This window comes from Camarhynchus parvulus, chromosome 1, assembly GCF_901933205.1.
Source record: "Camarhynchus parvulus chromosome 1, STF_HiC, whole genome shotgun sequence".
In the NCBI taxonomy this organism is placed as follows: Eukaryota; Metazoa; Chordata; class Aves; order Passeriformes; family Thraupidae; genus Camarhynchus; species Camarhynchus parvulus.
In genome coordinates this window covers 31,862,670-31,875,923 of record NC_044571.1, presented here as the reverse complement: position 1 = coordinate 31,875,923, position 13,254 = coordinate 31,862,670, and the positions used below count along the sequence as shown (strand labels likewise).

Here is a 13,254-nt window from a genome sequence, read left to right as displayed (position 1 = left end):
GTATGTTCTTATGTCTGTTCCGTGACAAAATATTTCTGAACATGCAGAAAATTAATTATAAATACAGATAATTAATTATGAGTACCAACATATTTACCCTCAAATTTCATATTTTTGAACTTCAGAGGTTTGAATATTTACAGACTTTTTTGAATTTTAACTACTATTTATGTCACTAGACCTGTGTCTTGACAGAAAGTCAGTGAAGACTTTTTTCAGTATCTGTGGAATAACTGATAACTCTCTGATAAAAGCATTTTCAAGAATATTGATGAAAATGAGGTTGAGATAGTTTTACTCATATTTTCCTTATTGATGTTGAATATTTTTCAAACAAATATATTGATCAGCCTTTGCAATTTCTTGCAAACACACTAAATACTGTCTTTCTGCTGATCAGTTGAGCTGATAAAGTCATTACCAGGCTGTTTTTCTTCTATCAATACTTAATATTTTAGCTTTTATAATTCAATGTGTATATAGTCTCACTTCTTGGATTTCAGTAAGGCAAATATGAACACTGGTAAGTGATTTTTTTGTTACTGTTAACAACATAGGACTTTTCCTTCTACTAAGAATTTGAAGCAATACTTTTTAAATACCCTGAAGGCATTATCTTGTTTAAAGTTGCTTATTGAGAGAATCTTAGTTCCCTAAAAACACATACATCTAAGGAAAAATTTTATTTACAAATTTCTTGTTCAATTGCTTTGCATATATGAAACTTGCCTCAGAAACTTATTTTTTCTTTTTTTTAATTGGAAATTATTTAATGAAACTTCTTTCTTTGTACTATATACGTTTTGTATACTTACTTGTATGTATGTTAGTCTGAAAATTCACCTGCGGACAGAGGTAGAATGTTAGAATTTGTAACACTTTAGTCCCCACTTTTTTTAAGGAAGTCTGGTATTTGGGACTCAGTAGCTCAGTTTGCAGTTGCTGAAGGTAGTTAGCATGCTTTTTACTGTCTAGCAGATTCAATAGGTTAGCTGCACTGCTGAGTCACCTTGTGTGAGTGTGGTGGTAATGAAAGGAAATACCTCCTTAAATCCTCTCTTCTGCCTTTTCATTCCCCAAGTACTATTTCTTTCATCCCCTTCTTCAGAGTTTATTCTTCCCCCACCCCCTTGGCCCAGGTTAAATGTGGCATTCTTCTTAGGCAGCAGTAATTTAAAGGGTGTGAGTTATGACACACAACTTCTGCAAGTGAAAACGTGGTAGGCTCCTTCAGCAGAATCAGGCTTGTACTTGGCTTGCAAATTAGAAACTCCCTTGGACAAATTGCACATGGAATGCAGACAACTAGTGGGCAGCAACCCTCTCCTGCTTGAAGATGTCTCTGCTGAATGTATTGATGACCAAAACTCTTCTGTGCCACCTGAACCCAGTAGGCAGATTCTCTCCTGTATTAGGAGATCTGACATTGTTTCAGACCCCGTTGAAGTTTGTGTGTTCAGGTGAAAATGTCAGCCCTCGTATGCACTGGTTGGGTGCAGAGCATGTGGCTGTTGATGTGTGCAGGCTCCAAATGCATGAACTGTAAAAAAAAAAAAACAGTTGGAGCAAAGGCTGCTTTGTCACTGTAACTATTACCTTCCATGCTGGTTTTTAGAAAAGTGTGTTGACCAACTTAAGTCATGATGTGTCACTGGTACTTTCAAGCTTAAATTAGCTGTGTTCTGTCATTTTTCTGTCTAGTGTGAAAAGCATTCCTGTCTCTGCCTTAAAGAGAACTTTTATTTTATGATAGAACTTAAGGTGGTTTGTGATCATTTTTAACTGAATAGAAATTAGTTCAGTTGCCATCAATTTTAAGCAGGTTGCCAAACACTGGTGTTACATTAAGCTTTTAAATTTTGTCATATTTCTGTCATTCAGTGAACATTCCTGTCTTTCAGGAAAGCAGTGTCATTCTGTAAACAAAGTAAAATCACCCAATGTCTAAAGTTGTGGAACATTGGTGTGTTTCAGCAAAGAAAATACAAAATATTCTTTATGACATCATCTTTCAGCTTTCAGCTTTTCAATTCACACATTCTTCGGCTGCTTTAGACATTTTTAGGAATTTTAGGAAGTCTCTGCTTTTTAGGAAGTCCCTGGAAAACGTAGTGATTATTTCAATGATGTGGCTAGTCAAACCATCATGACAGAAAACAACTTCTAAAACTTCAGTAATTCACATAGATGGATTGTGTTTCCCTAGCAGCATCTATGTTGACAAGGTTGAGATAGCTGTGATTATTAAAAACAAAGAAAGACCCCAAAAAACCTAAGAACCAGACAGCAATAACTGAAGTTCATGCTTCCCTTCTATAGAAACACTTCTGCAGTTCTGCTTAAATTCAGTGCCTCCTTACAGTTGTGTTTGCTGCTGTTGCCCACTGCATTCAGTTTTTATTGTGAAGCATCAGTGTTGACACAGATACTCAAAGGAGCAGCTAAACCCACAACTTTAAGTTGAGCAGCTTAGCAGCATTTTCCTGCTTATAGAATCTACTTCAAGGAGCATCAGGCTTTGCTCAAAATACTGGGTTTTTGATAATCCTTTATCTGACTCCCTTGCAGACGTCCAGTGCACTGTTCTAATCTGCCTAGCCAGCATTGCTCAACTAAGACTGTTTCCTTCCTCTTTTTTTAGGCTGTTTTTGTCAGCCAAAAAATAATTTTGCAATTTCTTTAACTGCTCTATATGTATAATATGAACTTATATAAATATGAACCTTCCTTAGTGCATTTCCATGACACGATAGAGTCTTCACACTATGAGATAGGGTTGCTGTCCCAGAAGAAATGCAGAGATAGCATATGCTTTCTCAGCACTCATGAAAATTCATAAATCATGCAATGTATTAAATTACTGGTGGTAAAGACTACAAAGCCAACAAAGTCATTGCTGGGGAGGAAAAAACCACAACTTTATTGCTATTGGTTGTAAGTGGAAAGGATCCAAATAAGAGCTGCAAAATATCCTTGCTTAACTTCTGATTTACTGAAAGGATACATTTTTGGTGTAAGCAAGTGAAGGACCTGGCAATGTGCATTCACAGCCCAGAGATCCAACCATACCCTGGGCTGCATCAAAAGCAGCATGGCCTGCAGGTCAAGGGAGGTGACTGTACCCTTCTACTCTACGCTTGTGAGATTCTCCCTTGGAGCGCTGCATCCAGCTCTGGGTGCCCAGCATAAGAAGGATGTGGACCTGTTGGGTTGAATCCAGAGGAGGGATGCAAAAATGATCAGAGGGCTGGAGCACCTCTCCTATAAACACAGGCTGGGAGAGTTAGGGTTGCTCAGCCAAAGAGAAGGCTCCTGGGAGACCTTATAGAAAGGTCTCCGTTTCAGCACCTAAAGGAGGCTGATGAGAACTGGAGAGGAAGTTTTACAAAGGCATGTAACGATGGGACAAATTACCTCATATGATAGAGGAGAGGTTTAGATTAGATGTTGAGAAGAAATTTTTTGCTGCGAAGGTGGTGGGGCACTGCAGCTGGTTGCCCAGGAGAGTTGGCAATGTCCCATCCCTGGAACTATTTAAGGCCATGCTAGATGGGGCTTTGAGCAAGCTAGTTTACTGGAATGTGTCCCAGCCCATGGCAGAAGGGTTGGAACTAGATGATCTTTCCAGGTCCCTTCCAACCCAAACTATTTTGTGATTCTGTGGCCTCTAATGGCCTCTATATAGACTTAAAACTCTTGTAAAATGTCAGACTTACGATTTGGTCTTAACAGAATTTTCACTTTCACAGCAGCAGTGCAGTAGATCTGTTTAAAGGCACTGAAGAAATAAGAGCAAGAGAGTTTTGAGACTTCATTAGGATCAAGAAGAGGGAGTTGATTTGACTGTAATACTAGTGTCTTTTGTGTTCTTAGGTTTTTTCCCCAGCTCTTTGTTTGAGAGATGCAAGTACTCATCAAAGGCTTGTTTTCAGTCTCCCCCTCTGAAAACATATCTGTGTAATCCCTTCACAAAGCCTTTTATTGTCAAACATGTAGATCATATTGCAGAATCTTCATTGTCAGATGAATTTAATTATTCTAGTAATACATCTTGTTTTCTTCCTTTTTCTGTGAATTGTGTGCAACACAATGATAACTTGTTTTAAATAAGTGCTTAAAAGAATAGAAATAGAGAATGCTAACAGCTAGTGAGCTTTAATGGGCTGACAGATCAGTTCTATGGTAAGTTTCTTGCTGTTAATCCCTAGATTGTAAAACATGTTTAGAGTGGTTTAGGGTTACTATTGATTTCTCTTATTTTACTGTTGTGATTTGTGCTCGCTTTCTTCTTAAATTTGGAGGGTACTTTTGGTTTCATTATTTGTTACTAAACTATTCTAGTAAATAGATTTACTAATGAAATATTTCTATCTCTTCTCTCAATAGCTAGAGATGATTGCCATGGAAAATCCTGCAGACTTGAAGAAGCAATTGTATGTTGAATTTGAAGGAGAGCAAGGGGTAGATGAAGGAGGTGTTTCCAAAGAATTTTTTCAACTGGTTGTGGAAGAAATCTTCAATCCAGATATCGGTACGTGTTCTAATAATTTTCTGATTTAACAGATTTTTCTCACAAAAGGTCGGCCTGGATGATCTTCCAAACTAGATTGCTCTATGTTTATGCTTTCTGTATCCACTGCTGCCTCTCTCTGAAGCTCTCCAGGTTCATTGATGGTCACCAGAGTATTTGCCAAACATTGAGGCTCACTGTGTTGTCAGCAGTCATCCTCCTAAAGGAGGAATGATGGAAAGAGTAACTGTGTATAGTTAATGAGAACCATCATTACTTGTTTGGATACAAATCAGTAGTACAGGGTTTCTTAGCTGGGTTCCTTTGTTCTCTCACATTTCTCCTCACTTTGCTTTGTAATTAGCTTCTAGAATTAGGAATCAAACCAAAGACGAAGAGCTGCAATAAAGCAAGAGTCGGACTATGGGAGTTTTTCAGTTACTTCCTCCAGCTTAATAAATCTGATAGTCTCAGTTCTGAAGATCCAAAGTGTCACAGCAGTGTCAAATTTGATTGTAGTTAAAGAACAAAGAGTAACTTGGTATATTAGAGCCAAAATTTTACATTTGTGTTTCGGCAGTCATACTTCCATCATATTATTTTTTCCCTTGCTCCCTGCACCAATCATTTATGCAAGGACATGCTTCTTTTACTGTGCAACTTGTCTGCTACTCTGAAAAGATGAAAATGTTATAAAATTATAAGACTACTTCATGTTAAAATAGTAATGAGACCTGCCAGTTTCCTATACTAATTTTGCATTTTATGTGAAATATGATGTTACATTGTATTTCCTGTAATGGGTTCCATTAAAGAAGCCTAACAGCTCATGGCTGTTAATTTGGTTTCACTGGACTATTGTAAAAGATAAAGCTGCTGTTCTTTGTTTTGTAGCTTAGAAAATTGATGAGAATGCACAGAAATCTATTTTAACCGGATTAGAAAGGAGGGTATCAGTATCAAGTACCCAGAATCAGTAGCAAAAATCTGAACCTTGGCACTTGCTCTTCACCATATGCAAGCCAGTTCTTATAACAAGTGGTACAGAATCATAGACAAGTCTTACTCACTCTGAAAAATGCTATTAACTTAGACAGATTTGTAATCTGAATTAGCTTACTTTGAAGTATGGTAAAATAAAGAACTTTTAGTACTTTGATTGATTACATTTTATTTTCAACACAAAATAAATACATTTTCAACTTGAGTTTATCTAAACAGAAGTTGTGTGGGTGTATTGAACTACTCTTTATTTAATAGTGCTAAAGTGTGCTTAAGCTAAGATCCAAGCAGTGTGTATATACTCCCTGCATTTAAAGGTAGGTCATATATTAGAAATGTATGCATGTGTTAAGTTTTACTTCTGTATTAAAAATGTAAAAAAGTTAGCAGTTCATGTATGCACCAGATATACCATGAGTGACTTTTGTTGATTTATAAATGCTTTCTTTACCTGAGAAAACAGAGGAGATCCTTTAAGTGGAACTTAAAATGTCTGTCTTCAATAGGTATATTTGGAGAGATGTATATTGTTATTATAGTTTCTTTGACTTTTTGAGTATTTTGATATTAAACTACCTTAAAATTTTACTCAAAGGAGGCAATAACTCAGAATAATACTGGTAAAGATATTCCATGGTAAAGGAATAAGTGATAACTTCCTATAACTTACAGGGCAATTATTTTTGCCTTCTTGCAGATTCCATTTTCTTCTGGTGTTTCATTATGATTTTAATGTACTGTAGTCTTAATTTTGGTAAGGGAGTTAAATACTGTATTGCACCTTAAAGTGTTTCCAGACATGGATCTGAGTAAACTGTTGATGCTTCATTATTAAACATTTGCTGGAGTTGTTGGTTTTGACAGTTTAACTTTTCCATGATATTCCAAAAAGTCATTGCTTTACATTCCAGTAATCCAGAAGTTACCTCAGTCTGTTCAGAAAATGGTATACAGGATTCTAGATAATGTTTGGCCTATATATGCCTGAGCTGCTCATCCATTTCTGATCTCCAGTTGCCTTATCTGATGGATCAGTCTGTTATTTGTGTGCTTCCTAATGGCTGACCCAGTCCATGTCACTTATTGAGATACATTCTGAGGAATACCCGGAGTCTGAATGAGCTTGCAGTTATTGCCTTACATGGAATGAGGAAAAAGTCTTTATCTCTTGGCTGAAGATAATGTTTTCAGTCTTCAGAGTAATTTTGTCTTCATGTGGCTTTGTAATCAGTTTGTACATCTGCATGGGTTGTAAACAAGAGTATCTTTTAAGAGCTGACAAGATAAATCCTTGTGGCAAATGTAGTTGATATTCTTCACACGGATCTGACAGGGTGTGTTGAGAGTAAGGAGCCTGGGGCAGTTTTTCTTAGGTTCTGCTGGAAAATCTGACAGCTCTACAAGCAGCAGGTGATTGGGACTGGCCTGTCCAGGGTGGTCTCTCTCTCACCTTAAGTCTATGGCGTTTGCATTTATTTTGTTTCAGTATCTAGTCAGGTAAGCAATGGATTTTATTGAGAATGTTATTTATATATAAATAATATTTATATAAATAATATATAGCCTGTGCACTCTGGTTTCATAAACAAGAGCTGTCTTGTGTCTTGCTACAGCCAAAAGGGTAAGACACTCTGCCTGTCTCTTGGCTTCACATTTTCTCCCTGGAGCTTCTGGCATGTGCCAGTTCAACTGTCTATTGAAGTCTTCAGTGCTCAGCTCATGAGCTGGGCTGGAAATTGGTCTCCTGAAATACTGAACTGAATGAGAGAAGCAAAACCACTCTCTTTAGACAGTGACAAGCTGTTAAAATTGCAACCCCTTCTGTGAGGCCATGGTCCATTTTCCTCTCAAGTTCAGATGTGTTTATTAGCTGCAGTAACAATTGTCCTTGAAACAAGCAAACAAATCTGTTGGGCATCTAACTCTAAAATCATGGGTGATGGTCAATCCTTTCTCCATCATCATAGCTTCTAATTAAGTAGTAGGGCTGCATCTAGTCCTGTTCCTTTGCTGGAACTGGCCTTTGAGGAAAGGCTGTCACTTCTTAGTAATTAGAGTCCTTCGGGATTGTTTCATCCACATGTCTTTAACTGTGTTCTTTTCTTGTACTGCTGTATTTATCAAAGTCAGAATCATTGTTATCAGTGTGCTGCTGGCTCCTCAGTAGAGGAGGGGATGAAAGCTTGTGTATGTGCAGCTCCAGTGAGTGTTGCAGATACTGCATCACAGGTCTCTTGCGGGCTTTTAGGGGTGATGTGAGTAACAGTATTTTGAGCAGCTCCAGTTACCCTAAGTAGATTCTCTTTGCCATTCAATTCAGTATAATGTTAAGTTAAATATTGCTTAAAGGCTAGTGCAAATGGGTTTATAAGGGTATATTTTATGTGCCATTTTTATTGAATTGTAACCATAATTGTTCTTTTTCTTTTTTTCTTAACAGGGATGTTCACATATGATGAGTCTACAAAACTGTTTTGGTTTAATCCGTCCTCTTTTGAAACGGAGGGTCAGTTTACCCTGATTGGCATAGTACTGGGACTGGCTATTTACAACAACTGTATACTGGATGTACATTTCCCCATGGTTGTCTACAGGAAGCTAATGGGCAAAAAAGGAACTTTCCGTGATCTGGCAGACTCTCATCCTGTAAGTTCCTTATGTTCTTCGAGTTAAGTAGTGCATTTTCCATGGAATAATTTAATCTGTATTTCAGTTAAACACAAGATCACTGTCAGAAGTGAAAGTGAAATAACCAGTGACTTGCATTACGAGTCCGTATTTGTTAAAATAAATTCATAAGCAAGAAAATTTCTTGCTACATTTGGTTTGGAAGAGGCAAAATTGTAACATCAATGAATAGGGCTCAGTATCAATAAAGTTTGGGGTTTTTTGCTACATAAACTCACACATGTTACTAAAAATTATTAAGCATAAACAAGCCTGTCTCTTCCCAAAGAGACTTGTAAAACTGGGCTGTTTATAGCTATTTGTAGAAGTAAATTTCTACCCCAAAAAAGTGCAAGTAAGAATAATAATGCAAAGGTGTGATGTTCTTACTGGTTTTTGTCTAAAGCAAGAGACAGATGAAGCTGTTTATGAATATCCCTACAGTTAATGAATATCCAGTGATCAGTGTCCATCTTCACAGACCCATTCCCAGCCAGTGGCTGTACACAAGCACTGAGCTGTACATGTGCTTTATTAGATAGAGCACACTAGTTTGTGTGCAGGACATCTTGGCTCTGCTCTGCCTGCAATCAGAGATCACCAATGGCTTCCCCTCATGGTGCTGGTAGGAGCTGTTAGCAAGCTTCATTTGGTTTCAAACCATGGGACACTTCCCTTTTATAAGCAGTTATACAGAATCTTCTTTTCAAAAAAGATTAGTAAAATGATACTGTCTAAAAAGAACTTACTTGGCTTTCATTTTTGGAAATGAGGCATGTTTAATCAAAAAATACATTATCTGGTCTGTTTGGTGTGGCTACGTACAACAGCATGCCGGTTTCGACCAGTTTGTCTGTGTAATGATGTTGAGAAATAGTGCCCTGAGTTTCCTCTAACTTTTATTACATACTCAAAATTTTGTGACCAAACAAAAAAAGAATGTATGTCTGTGGAACAGGACAGTCAGGGCATTTCCTAATTTTTCTCCGCTGCTCTTAGGTTTCTCCTCTATCACCTACAGTGATTTCTTTTAAAATAATCCTTTTTTAACTCTTTGTGTTCTCATGTGACTGAAACACTTCAGAGCTTCTGAAACCCAAAATGAAATTCACAGTAGTCAAACCTCCCAGTGCTTTTTCTAATGCTGTAGAGCATGGAGAACAGGTTGTTCACCAGCCCTCACCACCAGTGGTTCCAAGTCCAGTGATTTTTCAGTGCAAGGTCCTTTTTAAAGGTTCTGTGGAAGAATCAAAAACACACAGAGAGGTTGAGGTTTACATATTAACTTTCATGTTTCAGTTTAAACATTGGGAGGAAATTTATTTTTCTACTTCACTATAAAAATACAGTTGCACACAGTTGTCACTTCCACCTTCTCTTTGTATTCTTTAGCCCCTCTGCCTCTATTGCAGCCAAGTAATTGTTCCTTTGCTGCATAGGCTTTGGTTTCCAAGAGAGTCTTGGGCTTTTCCTAAGGCATAGCAGGAAAGAAAGCTGGTTATTCCTTTGAATAGAGCAAACTCTTACAGGTAATTTCAGATTCCACTTGGTAAATTCTGATCAAACTTGTGATTTTTTATTTTTGGTTCATAAATGTCTTCTTATGTTAAGGACTGCCCCATCTGTGTTGCTTCAGGATTACTTCCTAGTTGATTTCAGTTTTAAATAAGAAGATGAAAGCCTGCTGTCTGAATTTTATCTGACATAAAATACAGGGGTTTCTTTGATTTTTAACTCATAAATGTTCCCCTTACTTGTGTAACATATTCTGGATGCCTGAAGGTAAAGACTGATTCAAAAGACTTGAGATGTTATTAAAGGCTCTTAAACTGCAGGTTTGACCATTGCATTTTGGAAGATTGGTAGGTACTAAAAGGCTCTTTTAAGGGAATTATCACTGATTGCCATGTTTCTTTTTTATCTTAATATCTTCTGTTGTTTCTCTTTACAGATACTGAACTTAATAAGTAATTGTTTGGACTGCTATGAGAGATTTTTAGGTGACTTGTGTCATAGAATATAACAACCCTTTTTTGAGGTGGATGGTTTCATGTCTTCTTGTATTACTCAGTGGAATTTTTCAAAGCTTATTTTTGACAGACATGTATTCCTTATTCTGTTAGGTTCTGTATCAGAGTTTGAGAGACTTACTGGAGTATGAAGGAAGTGTGGAAGATGATATGATGATAACGTTTCAAATATCTCACACGGATCTCTTTGGCAATCCAATGATGCATGATTTAAAGGAAAACGGTGATAAAATTCCTATTACAAATGAAAACAGAAAGGTACATTCAGCTTTTTAAACAGCATCTTGAGTTCTTTGATATACTGTGTGTAGAATTATGTAGAATCCTACAAAGGTTTGGTCTCACTTATAATTTTTAAGTTTAAAAGGCTTTTAAAATTGCTATAGCACAGTGTGGTTGTAAACAGAAAAGGTTTCTCTTAAAGAAAGCATTGATACATGGATACGTTGCTTCTGGGGGGGATGTTTGACCTGTTTGAGCAGTATTTGACACTTGTTCTTTTGTGTTGCTGAATAAAAACTGAGCTCAGATAATTTGCATAGAATTACAGAATTATATGTATTTTGGGGTCTTGTATTTTTGGGAGGTACTTCAAGTGGCATGTGTTGAAACACTAAGGTTTATTGGGGTTTATTTCCTTGCAGGAATTTGTCAATCTCTATGCTGACTATATACTCAATAAATCAGTAGAAAAGCAGTTCAAGGCCTTTCGGAGAGGATTCCACATGGTGACCAATGAATCTCCTTTGAAATATTTATTTAGACCAGAGGAAATTGAATTACTTATTTGTGGAAGTAGGGTAAGAATTTTGAATATACACTAGAGAGTGGAGCTTTTTTTGATACTGAGTATATAATTAGTGGTCATCTTTAAAAATATCATCTTCTTACAGAATTTAGATTTTCAAGCACTAGAAGAAACTACAGAATATGATGGTGGCTATACAAGAGACTCTCTTATTATTAGGTAATTTTTTCTAATTTTGTAAAGATAAAAAGTACTTCCTCTGCTTGTTTCTTCATAATGATTTTAATATTGTAAGATTTAATATTTTTGTAGTAGTGGAGATGCAAATGTCTTATGTGTAATTTCACTTTTCTCAAGTATTGTCATTACAGAAGAGGAGTGGTATAAGCATTGTTCAATCAGTACAATTCCTTAGGAAATAGGAATAATAAAATAGCTGCAGGACATAGCCAAATTAATGTTTAAAGACAGTTAAACTGCAGTGTTTAGTAATATTTCTGATTTCTGTTTCTGAATTTCATTTATGGTAAATACATTCTGAGAGTTTTGGTTAATGAATGCAACTTATAAACTTGATGCTAAGACTGATTAGAATTATTATACCTTCAAAGCTCAATTATTTTTGAAATTCTTATTTATACCAAAGAAAGTTTACAGTTTATTTACTTTTTAATTTCTTCTTTAATAGGGAATTCTGGGAAATAGTCCATTCATTTACAGATGAACAGAAAAGACTATTCTTACAGTTTACAACAGGCACAGACAGAGCCCCTGTGGGAGGACTTGGAAAGTTAAAGATGATCATAGCCAAAAATGGCCCAGATACAGAGAGGTAAAAAAAAAAAAAAATTCTACGTTTTGCTTGGTTTTTTATAAATGGAAGTGAATTATGTGCTTTTACATTATGAACCTAGTTAAATCTGAAAGTTGAATATATAAGGGAAGTTTATTTTCTTCAAATTCATTATTTTTTGACTTGTAAAATAGAGATGCATTTCTTTTGCATGTTCCAAGATCTGAATGCTTGTATTTTTTGTCCCACAGGTTACCTACATCTCACACATGCTTTAATGTACTTTTGCTTCCGGAGTACTCAAGCAAAGAAAAGCTTAAAGAAAGATTATTGAAGGCCATCACATATGCCAAAGGATTTGGCATGCTGTAATAAGTATAACAAAAGGGATTTAAAAATGATGGTGATGATGTCCCTGTCCAAAAAGGCCATAAGATAGTGAGCTACAGTAGTCACCTGTGTTTGTGCCTCCCTTCTTTACTGGGGACATTGGGCTGGAACAGCAGATTTCAGCTGCTTATATGAACAAAATCTTTATTTTTTCTTTTAGCGTGAAAGTGTTACATATTCTTTCACTTGTATGTACAGAGAGGTTTTCCTGAATATTTATTTTAAGGGTTAAATCACTTTTGCTTGTGTTTATTACTGCTTGAAGTTGAGCCTTTTTGAGTATTTACAAGAAAACAAACTGTACTCTCCCAAGGAAAATATTGCCATCATTTGTAGACCATGTAACCTTCAAGTATGTGCTATATTTTTGTCCCTGTATCTAATCAAATCAAGAACTGTACTTTTTGAAGAGTTTGCTTTTGAAACTTGAAGTCTTGAAAAACAGTGTGATGCAATTACTGCTGTTCTAGCCCCCAAAGAGTTTCTGTGCAAAATCTTGAGAATCAATAAAGATGGAAGGGAGAACTTGGAATGTTAAATTGCAGCCTTGAGAACTTTACTTTAGTCACAGCACAACAATTAAAATTCATTTCACTATATGTTGTCTTCACATGTCTTGTAATAAACTGTGTTTTTAATTAGGAAACATTTCTTAGCATATGAAAGGGTAGAAATTTTAGTTACTTTTTTAAAAAAAGAAGTTTACTGGGGAAAGTGCATTTTCAACTGAACAGCTTTAGAGTAGGGAGTGAAGTGTCTGGAAAAAAAGATAGGAAGTTTTTGCTATATTATAAACAAAGCATGTGGAAGTGCACTTAAAATGAAGTTCTATTCTTAATTGCCTATTATGTTGACATTTAAAATAGACAATCCAAAGTCTTCCCTATATGTTATGTCATCATTTATTTAATGATTCATTTTTCCTACCTATCAAGGCACATGATCAGTGTTGCACCATAGTCTAAAGGGATGGCTACTGTATTTTAATCTCATCTAACAATAAGCAAAATTGAACAATATTAAACGTGAGGCCTACTTCATGTTGTACACTTCCAACCATTAAATAAACTGTTAGAAAGTAAGTACTAAGGTTATGTTCATCTACTACATAAAG

The 13,254-nt window shown here is 36.1% G+C and overlaps 1 protein-coding gene across 8 annotated transcripts in view; it reads left to right on the top strand.

Annotated features, from left to right (window-relative positions):
• The window catches only part of UBE3A (ubiquitin protein ligase E3A), a 51,293-nt gene extending 38,618 nt beyond the window's left edge, over positions 1-12,675 (top strand). For all 8 annotated transcript variants that reach the window (XM_030962255.1, XM_030962264.1, XM_030962305.1 and 5 more), the window contains 7 exons: positions 4,387-4,531; positions 7,953-8,158; positions 10,303-10,467; positions 10,854-11,009; positions 11,103-11,176; positions 11,646-11,789; positions 12,002-12,675. In XM_030962255.1, coding sequence (XP_030818115.1) covers positions 4,387-4,531; positions 7,953-8,158; positions 10,303-10,467; positions 10,854-11,009; positions 11,103-11,176; positions 11,646-11,789; positions 12,002-12,122 — 1,011 coding nt within the window. In that variant the 3' untranslated portion in view covers positions 12,123-12,675. The remainder of the gene's footprint in view (positions 1-4,386; positions 4,532-7,952; positions 8,159-10,302; positions 10,468-10,853; positions 11,010-11,102; positions 11,177-11,645; positions 11,790-12,001) is intronic.
• The last annotated feature ends 579 nt before the right edge of the window (positions 12,676-13,254 follow it).